This window comes from Streptopelia decaocto (genome assembly GCF_964273445.1).
Source record: "Streptopelia decaocto genome assembly, chromosome: 17".
Classification (NCBI taxonomy): domain Eukaryota; kingdom Metazoa; phylum Chordata; class Aves; order Columbiformes; family Columbidae; genus Streptopelia; species Streptopelia decaocto.
Window position 1 is genome coordinate 12,283,316 of NC_138672.1, and position 16,276 is coordinate 12,299,591.

Consider the following 16,276-nt stretch of genomic DNA (forward strand, 5'->3'; position numbering starts at 1 on the left):
GTGTGTGAGGCTCTTGCCTCCATTTTCCTGTTTTACACAGACGCACACTGTCCTTCTCCACCTTGTCAGGAGGTGAACACAGTCTGTGCTCATCCTGTGGCAGGAACCCTGCCATCCAGAATCAAAGCATGCCAAGATGACCAAAAGTATTTTGACTGTGTGAAGACTTATTCTAAGACTTTTCAGTAGGAGTTAAAACCAATAATATGATCAACTATTAAGAATAAAGATGAACCAATATTTTGATAGAGTAACAACTTGTATCTTTGGTAATCATAACCTGGATGACTGTATTCTGTTTAGACAAATTTATTCAGTAAATTCAATTGCTTGTACGTTTTCTAATGAACTGCAATGTGTTACTGTGTTACTAAATACTGCAACCATCCATGTAGTAAACCAATAATGAGTTAATACATGATGAGATTGTGTATATATTCTTACATTTCTTTACAACAACTATTACAAAATAGGTAATGTATTAAAACTCTGCTTTGAGGTTTGAATTTGATGAAAAGCTTCCCTAGTGTTAAAATACAGTTCAGTTTCCAGAATTCATATAATTCTCAGTCTCTTTGCTTATTCTGAAGAGTGACACAAGACAGCAAAGGACACCCAGTATGCAGTAGAAGCCACCAGACAGCAACTTGTACTTAATGCTGGTTCAGGCTGGACTCAAGCTGGTGACGTACTGTTGAGGAATACTGTCAAGCATTAGCCTATTAGCTTATTAGAGTTAAGAGCCTATTAGCTTATTAGAGTTAAGACCTATTTGGATCTTCTATAAGCTAAATTTCCAACAAACAGTGACACCTGGAGAAAGCTTCAGAATGGAGCCTCTGGCAGCAACTCCAGTGACTCTGCAACCTCCAACAGTTACTTACTCCTTCTTCTGTGTCACAGCATCACCACTTGCTGTCAATTCTGCCACTGTGTTTGAACAGTCACACTATCAGCTGCTCAGTAAAGCACCTTGGAGTTGAAAAAAAAAAGGAAAAAAAGTATTTCAAACAGGGTAGGGAGAGACTCTTGGTTAACCATAGAATTAACAGGATACAGTTGGTAAGGGCAAGCATGAATAAAGTGATGGAACCCAGCATACTATTATTCCGAACCTCACATCATCACATAGTACCACCTACGAGTTACATGTCCCACAGCTCTCAGTTTGGCAGACAGTGCCTCAGGCCCAAATAAAAAAACCATACCTATACACCCAGCCTCTCACCGAAAACTAGTTCTTATTACTAGAGAAGTGCATCTCTGTCCGCAGGCACTTGATAGTCACATTTAAGTCTGTAACATATTGCTCAATGAACAAAATTTAAAATACAGTGAGAATTCCATGCATGGGGCACTACTGGAGTAACTTCTCTTCATGTGTTCTTATGCACATTGCTTTTTTCCTCATCCAGATAACTGTAGCATTTAATAGTTCTTCCAGCTAGAAATAATGTCATCAAATTTAAATCAGAAACATTTAACAATTTTTTGAATAATCTTCCTTCATCACCTATATTATTGTGCTTTTACGCAATGTTAAATGTATGGACATAGGTCAACCCTCTACAGTCTTTCTCCTCACAAATCCTCAAAGCTGACAGAAGACAGGAATCTGCACCTTAGCAACTACACCTTTGTTTTTAAAAATTAAACCTAAACCCCTCTATGTCTACAGGCAAGAAACTTCAAGAAGGTAACTGGTCAATTAGAGCAAACAATGCTTTGTACTAGTTGACTGTATCACTAAATACTGTTTGTGGTTTTTAAGGATTATGTATCATGCACAGATCTTCCAGTTTTATAATTCAATGGAAATAACTGATTTTAGCCCAGTAAAATAACACACTGTGAAGAATGTATTTTTTTGTTTGTAGGCTACCTGTATAGAGCCCATTACACCACGACTTAAATGTCTGAACACAAATCCAACCATGTGCCACTTTGAAGTTAATATCAACTGATAACACTGTAAACTCAGAACTGACTGCTTATATATCAAGAAATACCCTAATGAACATAAGTATGCATATCCAGTAAAATAACTTAAAAGGAACTTCTATGCTAAAGAAACAAAAATGTCTTTTTGAAGGAAATACCTCCAATAACCCCTATTCAGTATTTTGCACTCAGCCACAACTTTCCTTCTCTCTAAATATGCGTACTGCTTTACAAGATTGCCAAAAGTGAGGCAATCATACCCTGCTTCCGCATAGATCTTAGCAATTGCAACAACAGGTTTTTCTCAGTCAATTTCTTTATGTCTGCTGAAATGGAAAGCCTGAAAAAGTTCTGGGCCTCTCTTCTGCTGTACAGAAATGCAACAACACGCTGAAGTTTCAGCCATGGTGGAATGCAAGCACAGAGCCTCCGCATGAAAAAGAGCCACAAAAATTGAAGGTTTTTGTTTGTTTTGTTTTCAATTGTTTGGGGAAAAAAAGGCATTTCTATAGTATGCTATAATTTCAATACTGTGATAAATCTTGAACACAATAAAAACCACAATACTCTTTACATAGGGGCTGCCTCCCTTACAGCATGCTGCCAGCAATTCTTTTCCCATTTTCTCAATGAGCACACAAAGATGGAAATGAGAAAGATAGTAGCAAATTAAGAAAATACAGAGTCTAAAGAGGTGTGCTGCAAATGCATTGGCTTGGATCTGTCTAGTTAAAACCTGGGATTCCTGTTAGCAGCTTTTAGCAATGATAGATGTTTCTAGTGCAGTTTCTAGTTTCTAGTTGCAGGATGCAGCATGTCTCTGCAGTGGGAGGCTGGCAGAGACAGAAATAGCAGAACCACCTTAGCTTTATTTGTAATTACTGAAGATTTTATGTCAAGTTCCATACTGCCCCCAGAAGAAAAACAAACAAAATACTATATAAACAACTATATATATATATATGGTTTTTATAAGCATACGTACTGAGAAACGGAGAGAATTTTTTAAGAAAGAGACAGACAAAAAAGCCCACTGCCTATTAATTATAAAGAAGAAAGTCTGAGAAACAGAATGATGGGAATATTAAGAAAAATAAGTTATTCACTGGAAAAGATACCGGATGGCAATAAACCTGAAGGTGCATCAAAATGAACCTCTACTTTCTGTGTTTAAGTTCCAGAATTACATCTCCCTTAATCTGCTTCCACCTTTATGGCAGCACGGGTCATTCCAGTTCATTTTGTATGGATTATATGAAGACTGATGAAGAGCTCAGTTAACCAGGCTTGTAATATCTGCACTGTCAGTGATTTCAAATTCAGCTATTCTGTCAAAGCAAGGACTCCTCATCATTACTTTTGTTACGGCATTGTAAAACAAGTTTACTTTCTAACAAACTTCTGGGCAGATAAGATTCTCAGCACCTTGCAGACAAGGAATATACTTTGAAAATGACCGTAGGCTCTTAGACAGGAATACAGCTGGTTTATTCAGCCTGACACGTAACACTACAACTAAGATTTCAAAATAACTCTATCAATCCATTTTATCCCCTTGACTTCCCCAAAAGACCACAAACTCATTTTTAATGATGCTTTGAAAGGAAGAATTTTCCCTTTATAGCAAAACCATTTTGTAACTCTCTGCTGGTGATGCATCTCTCATGTTCTTCTGAAGCATGCAGTATAAAGTACTTACGTACTGTACACTGATCCAAAAAGAGAAGGTATGTTCGATTTCCTTTCATTAGACAAAATCAAAACTACTCATACTTTTCACAGCTGGATAGCTAAAAAAAGACAAGCGTAGAAGCAAAGTTGTCAAAAGCAGACCAAGCCACATAAATTGAAGTGCTTTTTTTGTTTGCAAAAGAAGCAATGAGGTCATGAAAACCCATGGCACATACAAGACTAGAATAAGATGGCTCAGATTCTACTTAAATCCACATAGCCAGCATTTTCTATCATCTCATTGGTTTTGGACCTTTAAATGTATTTTGCCAGTTAGGGACCGAAGTAGAATTCAGACCACTCCAATCTTGACCAGAAGGTCTGCATTACCTTGCATCCTGACATAAACATTTCTAGTGCACAGCCAAACTGTACTCACCATAACTACTTTCAAGCTTTCCCCTTCACACTGTGCAGACCTGAAGTGGCCTGGGTTGGCCACTGCCAGAGCAAGCTTGAGATGCTATACTCGGTGCAGCACACTTGCCATCTCTGAAGGCTTTCACACAGCTCAAGTCCAGCCCGCTTGCTAAACAACCACACTGAGAGACAAAGTATTTCACGTAAGCTATTAAACTGGCACACGCTCTCTCTCTACACATATATATGTACATATATATATATATATATATTTGCTTGGTGACAAAATGGACAAAGACCTTAAAAATTACAATGATCGGCGCAGAGGAAGTAGGAAAACAGTTTATGCTTAAAAAAAAAGGAGATTTCCAGAAAAACCCACAGTACTAGTACTACCAAGGTAAGGGACCCAGACAGAGAAGACCCTGAGCTGCTTCTTACTACTCTGCCATGCACTGATCATTTAATGGGTTGTAAAGGTATAACATAATTTCAGCCATCTGCAGAGAGTTTTCTGTGAAACATACACCTATTCAGCAAGCGTGCAAGTGCAGAAACCAGTCAATTACAAGACAGCCAAGCAGGTAGGTCAGATTTCCTGTGGCATGCTGCTCTCAAGTGAAAATGCCACACCAGAATGACTTCCATTCACATTATGCGACTAAAATAGTGGGCTCGCATGATGACTTGCCTGACAGATGAAAAGCGATGGAATTCAAGACGGATCTAGACAGCATTGAATACTCGGGAAAAGCCAGTCATCACAGTTTGTGCACATATGAAATACTAAAATAAAAATTTTACTTATAAGAAACTAGAAGTGCCACAACAGCATTCTCTGAAGTGCAGCCAGCATCACATTTGACACCAAGCAGACAGGCACAATCAGTGTGCAGCAGACAGCTTGGTGCATGAACGACAGTTGACAGTTCTGGCTTACTAGAAATTAGGGAAAAGTTCTTGCAATAACACAGCTGAGGCAAAGAAGGTGAAAATCCAAATAAAATCCAGTAAAGCAAATAAATCCCAAATCAGAATACTAGCTGTTAGGAAAAATCCACCAGCAACCAAGGGCAACTCCAACATGGGGATAAAACTTTTAAAGAATGCTAATGCACAAAACATGTAAGTTATGGAGAAAAAGGCACATGACCATTAAACTAAGTTTGTCCTGGGTAAAAAAGAAAAAAAGGTATATTACATACCTAAAACGGAAATAATTTTCTTCTAAAATGCACTGGAAACTTCACAAGATTGACTGAGTTCTAGCTGGTTTTCTGGGAAATTAGTTGGGCCAGCCATTTCCATAAAAACAATTATTCTCAGTAATTGAAATGTTTTAAATACCTCAGTGAAGCACTCAATCAAGAAGAAAAAATTATACCAGGTTTAATGAAAACAACAGAATGCCTCGGTTTTAAAAAAATTCTAAATTTCTCAAATGGAGCAATTCATCTGTACAGTTCTTTGTAAAGTTCTGAGTGATTTTAAAGGCAAAGTTAAAGGACAGGAATTTCTTTTCTCATAGGCAAGACTTCCCTGTGTCTGAGAATACGTGTGCACGCCTATCTGTACATCTACACAAAGGCGTAGGTACAACTGAATATAGAACACACATGTCACCAACAAAAGGTAGCTTATCAAGGTCTGGACGTTCCCCCAGACCTCATTCGGAAGAGTTCTTCAGAGACCGTCTGCTGGTTTATTAAGAGCAATCTCTGAAGGCGTTTTCTCGCGTCTCAGGCCCAGCAGCAGGCCGGGCAGGCCGCGGCCACCACACGCGCTTCGGCCGCCCCTCTCGGGCCGGTGACCCCGCCGGCGCTGCCGCCCCCGGGCCGCCCAGCGGAGAGGCCGCTCCCCCGCCCCGTCCGCGCTCCCGGAGCGGCGGTTCCCAGCGCCACCCCGCCGGCCGCTCCTCTCAGCCGCTCCCGAGCCAGGTAGTTACCAGAGGGCTCTCAGAGGCGCCGGGCACCAGCAGCAGCTGGCGGTGAAGCTGCCCGGCGCACCTGAGAAGGGCATCGGGACGCCCTCCCGCCGCGGTGCCCCCACGTTCCCGTCGGTTTCGGCGCTGCCGCGGAGCAGGCGGGCGCACGGGGGCGGGTCTGCGCTGCGACTCGCCCGCCCGCTCGCCCCCTCCACCGCGGCGGCGCTTCGGCAGCCGGGGGCCCTCGGCAGCGGACGAGGCCGCAGGCCGCGAACCCGGCCCGCGCCGGTCGCCGGGTCCTAGAGCCCGCGGGTCCACGGCAGCAGCGGGGGCGCAGCATTGCCTGTCGGGCAGCTGGAGGGGGGGACGCAACCCCCAGCTTCTGTCAGTGTCCTGGCCAGAGTCAGTTTCCCCTCCAGTGTCTGGAGTTTTTAGAGGCCGTGGTTTTTATCCTGTCTTGGCTGGACACAGCTCTACAAGCGATCTGAAGATCTGACTGCAAATACCGGGTGCTGTGGCTGCCACGTGCCAGCGTTCGCTATGGAGGGAGGACGAGGGCTCCATGTAGTGCAGAAACATAAATGCAGTAGGGGTGACAGGGGGCTGGGGAAGTGGTGCTGGGTGGCCAGTCTTCCTAGCTGTGCTATGGACAAGAAGCTTCTGGCAATAGTGTGCTGAACGGGCAGCGCCTTGGCAAGGGGCAGATGGTCCCCTGGCTTTCCTTCTCCTGTTTGTGGCTGGTGAGAGGTGACTGCTTGTTCCTCCTTTCCATGTTGGTTGTGTGCCAAGTGAAACACTTCCAGCATCGCAGTGTCAGCCTGTACCGCAGTTTCTCCAAGTACCACCATCTACCTGAAGGCTGGAAGGAGCTGGGTGGTAACGTGAACCTGATAGTCCTTGGGGCTGTGTGACATCCTAGGAATGAAATGAAGCTGGAGGAGATGGCCAAATGGGAATTACTGAGTTTGTTTTTTTTTAATTTCACTTTCAGCTTTACTGACCGAGTCAGACGCGCAGCAGCAGCAGTGTGAGGGCTGGAGCTGTGGTGGCAGATCCGTGAGCGCAGATCCCACTGGCGGCACGAGCCCGTCCCGCAGCCTCGCTGGGGTTGTCTCCTGCAGCGGTGCTGGAGGGAAGGGGCGAGACGCTTTCTAGTGTCGGCGGGAGCATTTCCTTTTCTGCTGAGCGTGTTCAAAATGGTGTCAGTTTGTCTTCATGTCGTCTTGAATTGGTCGAATTACTCTGGCTTTTAAAAGATACCTCGTGTTTTGAGGTGGCCTGTTTCCCTCGAATCCTCCATTAGCTCAGCTGCTGTCCTGTCCCTTATTCTGACTGAATTCCTCTGCTTTCTTCTGTGCTATTTTTTTATGATGCTGAGGATGCTAATTTGTTGTTGTTCAGAGGGGGAGCTGTGAACGCCTGATGCTCAGCAGACCCCCCAGCCCAGGCGGGGAACGGAACGTGGGGAGCAGCGCCCAAGTGGGAGACGCAGCACCGTCCTCCGTCCCCAGCGTGCCGGGGGGCAGCTGCCGGCCTGTGGGACGGGGGCTGTGACTGTTTGGGCCGCTGCCCCCCCTTTGTTTTCCTAGGGGAGCTCCCCCCACACTTTTTGGGGTTGTGGTATGTACATATGTAAATGGCATTTTACAGTGATAAGCTGCAGTTGGGGCTGTTTCCCTTGTTTTCTACCTTTTTTTTGGAGTGAATAAAAAGGGGGATTCAAGGGTGTGATGATGATGATGATGTCACTGGGGTGTGTGCTGATGGTGCTGGAGGAGCAGGCGAGTAAGAGGTGGGTGAATTCCCCCCCAAAAGAGGGGTTACAGCCCAAAAATGCCTGAAGAATAATGGGTGGGGTGTTTAGCGGTACTGTGGAGAGGAGAAATTTCTCCCTGTCCTCTGCAGGGAAAACAAAACAAAACAATCCCACATCAAAGCTGTCCTAGAGAAATACTTGCTGTTTGTCATTCAGGTTCTAGAACGGCCCAATGTCCTGTTAAAGGTTGCGGTGGTGCGGGTCAGGGATCCCCGGGCTGTGCCGGGCCCACAGGACGGCTGCTGGTGGAACAAAAGTCCAGGACAACTTCTCAGAGGTAAGAACCTTTCGATTTGATCTCCTCAGGACACATCCCTTTGCCTCTGTGCCTCTCACAGACTTACCCGCCGCATAGTTCCCTCAGAAACCCGTTTCCTTCCAGTTCCTCTGTGATTACCCTGCCTGCCTTTGGGTCCCTGCAGGCTCTTTGGTGCCTGTTTGACCTTTTGCCCCGTTAAATTCCCCTCTTTTTTTCTCTCTCTCTCTCTTCCCCTCAAAGCTTCCCCATTTGCTCTTGACACATCTCAGAGGCCTCATTTTTCCCTCTTGTCTCCTCTCAAGATGCCCCCTCTGTTTGCCCCCCGATCCCCTCAGAACTCCTCTGATTCCCATCTGCTCCTCTCAGGACAGCTGAGCTTGTCTTTTGGGGCACCTGAGAGCCCCCACTTGTAGCTGCCCCTCGTATTCTTGTTGCCAGGGGAACTGTTTGTGTATTTTGCAGCCCAGAGACCTCTGTTTGCCTTTCTTGTGATCCAGAGCCCTTGGTGTGCCCTCCAGTTGCTCCAGTTGCTCTCCACCTCTCCATTGGGCATCATGCCCTGAAGCCATCGCAGGCAACTTGATCAGCTCCCCACATCCCTCCGTACCCTTCGCGTGCCCTCTGTCCCCTTGAGTCCCCTTCATTTTCCTTCCAGGCACCAGAATCCACCTGTGTGACAAGTGGCCTCATCAAACCGTGTCCCTTCAAAGGGCCTTCTGTCACCTGCATGGTCCCCTTAGGAGGAGGACTTTAGTATCACTCTGTTTGCCTTTTTGACAGCTCTCCTGAGGGGTTTTGTAATTTATTTTTGTTTGAGATGCTTAAGTGTTACGTAAGGTGGTTGGTACTGTTTCTGACATGTGGGGTTTGTTGTTGTTTCCAGCCTATCCTGGTGTTTTCCATCCTTCGGGACTTACTTATTACTGTTATGAGAGTCAGAGAGAAAATGAAGAGTCACTGTGGCTTACAACTGTCATTGTTGATCTACAGTGTTTTAGAGACGGATTCTTGCAGGATTGATTTCTGGTTTGTCCTTCCCTCCTCCCCAGAACGTGGCGCTGGTGCGAGTTCCCCAGCACACGTGTGTGTGTCCAGCTGGTCCGTCTGGGGGCGAGCGCGTCAGGGCGGGCAGACGGCTGAACGGACGCGCTGTCAGCGACTGCCGGACGAGCTGGGACTTCTTCGACCGTGTCCAGCCTTGCACATGTGGTTTGTTTTCACTTGCAGGCAGAAACAGCAATTTCCTTAACTAAAAACACCCCAACATGTCACCCAGCCCCCAACGAAAAGAACGCCCAAAAAATCCCACAAAAAAAAACAGCCAGGGAGTTTTTTTTAAATTTCCTTCAGCTTTTTTTTTTTTTTTCCCCCTCCCCTGCTCTGCTGCGTTTAGTGCAGTGAATGAGCATTAGGAGATGACTGTGGATCTGGCTGTTGAAGGGTGTGTGGAGTTGAAGGAGATGGTCAGTGTAGAGCAGGATTGGTTGTGGAGGTGAGTGTAAGTGGTTTGGGTGTGGGGTTGTAAATTCCTTTTGGAGGCTTCCTAGTTTCTGGTGTCACCTGCGGGGTGAAGTGTGATTCTGTGTGCAGGTTTGAAAGGTGCAACGCGCAGAGCTCCCTCATTTGCCACCAGATCTCCAAGTCACAGAGACAATGTTGCTGTGCAGCTGGGAAGGACAGCCCGTGTCCCGTGCAGAATAACATCCTTTGTGCTCCGTGTGCGTGTTCCTCCTTTGAAATGAAGTTGCGCTGCCCGGTGTTTCCCGTTCCATGCGATACCTGCCGGGCTGAGTCTCCTCCCCCCGCTCCGGTCGGTTCCGTCGCGCTGCCGCAGCCTCGGCAGCTCCGTGGGGCTGGTTGGACGCGTTGTTGGCGGAGCCGGCACCGACGATCTCTGGACGTGTCGAGGCGCTGCGGTGGGTTTTCCTGGAAATTCCAAGGCCCTGGTGTTTTATTATTGTAACTACTTACTTACTGTAAGGCATTTAGAATTAAAACGTAAATAAGAGTAACCAGAAGAGTCTTTGGGAGTAAATAATGCCTGTCATCTACTCTAGCTGTTACTCAAAACTCTGCAGACAGTAATTATCTCCAATTGATGTAGTAAAATTTAAAAGAGTGGAATATAGATACTGGAGCACTAATTGGAAGTAATACCTGTAGAGAAAAAAACCTCTAGTTTCTATCTATAATAAAAAATAATGTGTGCTAGTTAATCCAGCTGGTAGTAATGTAATGATAAAAATGTTAAAGTGTAAATAAATGAAATTATTTAGGCGTGAGCAATAACTAAATTTAATTTCAGCTATTACTTGGTGAACTAGGCAGCAGTTATTCCCAATCTGAATCCTAGTTTAAAAACCACATTGTTTGGAATTCCTTTGAAATGGTAAAGGCAGAAAACTAATGTGGAGTCATCGGTAGCTACATTTGCACAACCGTTATGAAATAAACTGCAGGCACGAATGACTGCATAGGAAACAAAGTAAGGAAGCTTTAGATTTTAAACAGCATTGGAAAGTAATGGGGAGTGTTTAGTATTTAAATTATAACAGAGCCATGAGATTGGAGGCAACAAAGCCTAGAACCAAACGGAGTCAAAACGTTACTTTTGTGGTTTTTTTTAAAGAAAAGTAAAAAGGAACCACTACATAGTGGCTGTTTATAAATGGTGAGGATGCAGAGTGGGCCAATCAGATCGCTCGGGAGGGCTGGAGGAGCGGAGCGCTGATAGGCGGGGAGAATGGCAATTGATGTTCGTAGGCAGCCAATCAGGTTGCCGGAGGGGCGGGCGTTGAGGTGTCCGTACTGCGCATGCCCAAATTGCGCAGTCCTCAGTCAGGTCCGACCCTGAGGCGGGCACCTGGGCGCGGACCGCGGGAAGGCGTATCCAATAGGAGGACGGCGCGGTGGGGTGAAAAGCAGCCAATCAGAGCGTGCCGACTCAATCCCGTTTGAACAGCTGCCTGCCTGGCCAACGCGTCCGTGGTGTCTCGGGGCGGGTAGCGGGAGTTAACGGGGAAACGAGGGTCGGGGCGAGGGAGGGGAGGCTGTGGAGCGCCCATGTTGGCCTCTCCGTCCCGTTTGCCTCTCTCTCCCTCTCTCTGTGTCACCTCGTCTGGCTCCCTGTCACTGTCTTTCTCCGATAAGCTGACCTGCTCTTTGCCCTCCTTTTTTGTGGAATCACAGGCTCATTCTGCTTGGAAAAGACACGTGCAATTTTAAATTTGGGTTTGACTTCTAGGGGTTTTTTTCCCCATTAGTGTAAATCGATGGCACGTTGTCCTGTGGCTCAATCCCCGTTCTGTTCCATGGAGTCTTCAATTTAGGATGTTCAGGTAAGAAAGTTTGTCCTTCCAGAAAAGGAGCAGTCATTGGTAGGACTGAAAGAGGCTTTTAAGTGCATGATCAGAATTGAAGCCAAATTGCACTTCACGTTGTTGCTGTTGGTCTTGGCTTTCACTGGTTTCCCCACGGCTGCCTAGTGTTTGGGAGCTTGGAGTGGGTATGTTTTTTTCCCCCAGGAGTTCAGGAGGGACCCAGGAGTTCTGGGGGGACCCAGGAGTGGGTATGTTTTTTTCCCCCAGGAGTTCTGGGGGGACCCAGGAGTTCAGGAGGGACCCAGGAATTCTGGGGGGACAGAAATGACATTTGTGCCGTGGCTCTCTGTGTGCTTTTTTGTTTTGTTGCGTTTGTTTTTTGTTTTTTTTTTTTTTTTCCGGGATTCCCGCGACACGCGGCGCGACTGCTCGCCCGGGGCTGGCGCGGCGGGTCTCAGTGCCGCCGTCCTGTGGACAAAGCGCGGTACTGCACCCGGCCTCCCCAATGCTGTGCCGCGGCGCGCCTCAGTGCTGCCGCCCTGTGGCGAAACTCGGGTACTGCAGCGCACGGCCAGGGGGCAGAGACGCTGTTTGACCCGCAGGCTTCGCAGTCAGGCCTCTGCGTGTCAGTGTCCGTCCCCGCGACGGGGGTCAGGTCCCCGTTTGTGTGCAAACAACATCCCTCCCTCGATGGCTCCTTAGAAGGGTTAATCCCAATCCTCGTTCTTTTGGCAGCGGTGCATCTGTGACCTCGCGGGAAGCCCAGGCTGCTGCACAGAGCTCGTCGAGAGCGGGAGCTGCGGAGGCAGGGCCTCAACAAGCCAGAGCTGCGGCAGATGGACGGGGCGCGCTGCCCGGGGGCTGCGTCAGGCGGAGCCGAAGTGACCTGCGGCGGCAACGAGCGGGAGCCGCTCAGAGCTGGAGCGGTCGTTGGCCAGGCTGTCCCCGGGGAGGTGAGCGCGGGGAGCCCGGCCTCTCTCTCCCTCGGGGATTAAACCCGCGCCCGTCCGTGCCCTTCCCGGGGGCAGCAGCGAGGCGGGGTCCCCTGGCTCTCCCGAGGCGGCCCCGCTGCGAGGGGGCACGGGCGAGGCGGCAGCGCCTCCTCGGTGCCGGGGGGCGGAGGGGAGAGAGACCTGCCGGCCGGAGCTGCGGGGTGCGCAGCCCCTCGGGCAGGGTGCCCCCGGTCTCTTGGCCGCAGGCTGGGGGTGGCAGACGGGTTGAGGTGCTTTGGCCTGTTTTTTTGCCAGCGTCGCCTTCTCCGTGCCGTGAAGAAAATCCCGCGCGGTTGATTCCACTCGCTGCTCAGGAGATTCCGCATCTGGGGCCGTGGACTGGGGAAGAACGTTTGCGAGTTGGAGGACGCTACAAGATATTCCACGTGGAAACCGGAGAAGAGGCAAATTGGCTGACAGTTGTGTTCCGTGCAGTCTTCAGTTTAGGACATTCAGTTTGTCCTTCCAGAAAAGGAGCCGTCATTGGTAGAACTGAGAGAGGCTTTTAAGTGCATGATCAGAATTGAAGCCAAATTGCACTTCACGTTGCTGCTGTCGGTCTTGGCTTTCACTGGTTTCCCCACGGCTCCCTAGTGTTTGGGAGCTCGGAGTGGGCGTGTATTTTCTCCAAAGAGAGGCTGTGCTTAAAAATGAATTTGTTTCCTCAGAGAAGTGCAAGTCCGTGTGTGTAAGACAGACAAAAACCCCAGCCTAGTCAAGTTCTGAGTGTGCGTCTGTCAGACGGCTGCTTTATGTTGACGAGTTCACAGCTGTGCAATTGTAATGGCGAAGGGCAATGCAAGACGGAAGGGTTTTTTTCTGCTGTGGGGACCCACCCGCCCCCCTTTTCAGCGTAAAGCAGAGGAGCGCGGTTTGTTGTTTCCTTTTAAACGCGGCTGCTGGAAGCCGCGCGGCCAAAGGGCGTGGGGGTCCCGGCAGAGCAGGCGGGGAGGATCCAGAGCGGGCCAATCAGATCGCTCGGGAGGGCTGGAGGAGCGGAGCGCTGATAGGCGGGGAGAATGGCAATTGATGTTCGTAGGCAGCCAATCAGGTTGCCGGAGGGGCGGGCGTTGAGGTGTCCGTACTGCGCATGCCCAAATTGCGCAGTCCTCAGTCAGGTCCGACCCTGAGGCGGGCACCTGGGCGCGGACCGCGGGAAGGCGTATCCAATAGGAGGACGGCGCGGTGGGGTGAAAAGCAGCCAATCAGAGCGTGCCGACTCAATCCCGTTTGAACAACTGCCTGCCTGGCCAACGCGTCCGTGGTGTCTCGGGGCGGGTAGCGGGAGTTAACGGGGAAACGAGGGTCGGGGCGAGGGAGGGGAGGCTGTGGAGCGCCCATGTTGGCCTCTCCGTCCCGTTTGCCTCTCTCTCCCTCTCTCTGTGTCACCTTGTCTGGCTCCCTGTCACTGTCTTTCTCTGATAAGCTGACCTGCTCTTTGCCGTCCCTTTTTTGTGGAATCACAGGCTCGTTCTGCTTGGAAAAGACACGTGCCATTTTAAATTTGGGGCTGACTTCTAGGGTTCTTTTTCCCCATTAGTGAAAGTCGATGGCACGTTGTCCTGTGGCTCAATCCCCGTTCTGTTCCGTGGAGTCTTCAATTTAGGATGTTCAGATAAGAGCATCCGCAAGGAGAGGCTGTGCAGAGCGACCAATCAGATGGCGCGGGAGGGCTGGAGGGGCGGAGCGCTGGTTGGCTGCCTAGGCACGTCAGTTGCTACTCTGTCCGCCTATCGGATTGCTGGAGGGGCGGGCATTGACGGCTCCGTACTGCGCATGCCCCAAAGAGCGAGCGCTGATATGCGGAGAGAATGGTGACTGGCGTGTCGCCGGCAGCCAATGAGAATGCCGAAGAGGCGGGCGTTGCGGTCTCCCTACTGCGCATGCCCGTACTGGGAGCGCTTCTAGGCGGCGATCGGGGGCGGGGGGGGGGTAACCGGGAGCGAACGGGAACCGGGGTCGGTGCCCGGCGGGAAAGCGCGAGGGGAACGGAGCGGAACGGCGGAAGAGGCGGCAGGTGAGTGCGGCCACGGGGACCGTGCCGTTGGAACGGGGGGAGCGGGATGGGCTCCGTTTCCCCCCCGCCCTTACGGCCGAGCTGGCGAAGCTGGTGGGCGGCGTGCGACCCCGAGGGCAGGTGCGCTGAAGGCTTGCGGTCTGGAGCCGCGTCTCCCTCCGGCGCAGCGCCCGTGCCCGGTCCGGCAGTCCCTCCGGGAGCGGCGCAGCCCCCGTTAGTGGGGGCACGTTTAAAAGCGGAGCTGAGGCGCGGTTGCAGGCTTGGTGCTGGGGCGCCGCTTCGGCGGGAGCTCGGAGCGAGGCGCGGCGGGTTCCGTGTCCTGTAGGCGCGGCTTTCGTGCCGCGGCTCTCCGTGTGCTTGTTTTGTTGCGTTTGTTTTTTGGGGTTTTTTTTCGGGATTCCTGCGACACGTGGCGCGACCGCTCGCCCGGGGCTGGCGCGGCGGGTCTCAGTGTCGCCGTCCTGTGGACAAAGCGCGGTGCTGCACCCGGCCGCCCCAGTGCGGTGCCGCGGCGGGTCTGAGTGCTGCCGCCCTGTGGCGAAACTTGGGTACTGCAGCGCACGGCCAGGGGGCAGAGACGCTGTTTGCCCCGAGGCAGCCAGAGGTGCCAGATAAGAAACACAAGCAGCCAGAGGTGCCAGATAAGAAACACAAGCAGCCTGAGGTGCCAGATAAGAAAGAAACGTCAGAACCGGCAGGAGCTGCAGCTTCACAGCTCCATCAGCGTTGATCTTATGAGTCTGATTTTGATGCTAGTCATTTTGACTTACATTATGCTACAGTGTTCTGTTTGGCACTGCTAGTGGGTAACAAATAATTGTGCTGTACCACAGCACGAGATGATAATATTTTGTAGATTTATACTGCCAAAGAATTTGCAAGTATATTGCAAAGGGGGGAATTCAAGAGAAGCTGCCAAGTTAGTGTATGCTGTGATGAAGTTATAGAACTCATACCCTGATTAACCAGTTGATGTGAGGTAAATGCTTTCTGACCCCCTGCACGCTGAGGGGATATTTTTCACCTTTTAGATCCTTCTGCATGACAAGAGGGAGACAGAAGATTAAATAACACGTTGTTTAGAAGCAGAGTGCTTAGTTTCTGTTTAACTAATAGGTGTATTGTCAGTGTATTGGCCAGCGTGCCGCAGAGGAGCAGGAGGCGCCAGCCGGCCGGGGGCAGATGCCGGGTGCGTCCCCAGCTCGCCAGAGCTCCCCGTGAGCCTCCTCCCGCGGCCCCGCTCGCCCCGTGCAGCCGCCCCCAGCCGCGGCAGCTCCTGCGAACCCGTCCCGTGTTCCCGGGCCGCTCCCGAGCCCCACGGTGAAGGCGGCAGGCCGGCCCTCGGCACCTCTCCGGTGGCCCGTGCGGAAGGAGCAGGCTCAGGCAGGGGTGAGCTACGGTGCTAACGGCCGCTGCTTCTTCTTTCCCGCTCCCAGAGGCCACGCTGAGGATGCAGCCGTTCGCTGCCACCCCGGGGATGCCGTCGGCTGCGCCCGCCTCGGGCTGGCGAGGCTCGTCTGGCAGCGCGGCGGGAAAAGGGACGGGGGAGCGCGTCCCGTCCGTGGACGGGTGCTGCCGCGGCTGGAGCCGGAGAGGTAAAGAGGAAGAAATGCGGGTCCGTCGGCCCGACGTCTGCTTCCTGCGGCGGGCAAGAGAGGGAGCCCCTCTCTCCGGGTGGCGAAGGGTCCCTCTGCGTGGCGTGCAGCGGGCCAGGCCGTCAACGTGCGCGGCAGGTCCGTGCGCGTATCCTGGAGCGGGACGGCTGCGTGGCGAGCGAGCCAGGGAGGCTCCGTGTCCCCGAAGCCTCGTCTCGTAGCAGCCCTGACACCCCACCGTGTTCTCCTAGGCTGAGGACGGCCGAGCGCCCCGAGGGAGGAGAGGAGGGGACAGGAGCGTCTGAGCTGTTAGAAGCCTCC

At 50.7% G+C, this 16,276-nt stretch overlaps 1 protein-coding gene and 1 long non-coding RNA gene across 9 annotated transcripts in view; one reads left to right on the forward strand and one right to left on the reverse strand.

Annotated features, from left to right (window-relative positions):
• The window catches only part of GARNL3 (GTPase activating Rap/RanGAP domain like 3), a 57,654-nt gene extending 51,189 nt beyond the window's left edge, over nt 1–6,465 (reverse strand). For all 3 annotated transcript variants that reach the window (XM_082067484.1, XM_082067482.1, XM_082067481.1), the window contains exon 1: nt 5,978–6,465. In XM_082067484.1, the coding sequence (XP_081923610.1) occupies nt 5,978–6,051 (74 nt within the window). In that variant the 5' untranslated portion in view covers nt 6,052–6,465. The remainder of the gene's footprint in view (nt 1–5,977) is intronic.
• Nucleotides 5,771–10,414, forward strand: LOC309447145. Of its 6 annotated transcripts, none has more exons than XR_014185571.1 (6): nt 5,771–5,969; nt 6,948–7,576; nt 7,929–8,049; nt 9,081–9,231; nt 9,425–9,523; nt 9,605–10,414. It is a non-coding gene; the product is annotated as an uncharacterized lncRNA (long non-coding RNA). The 6 variants fall into 6 exon arrangements; XR_014185572.1 differs by having other exon boundaries at nt 6,948–7,229; nt 7,358–8,049; XR_014185573.1 differs by having other exon boundaries at nt 6,948–7,157.
• Nucleotides 10,415–16,276: the final 5,862 nt, after the last annotated feature.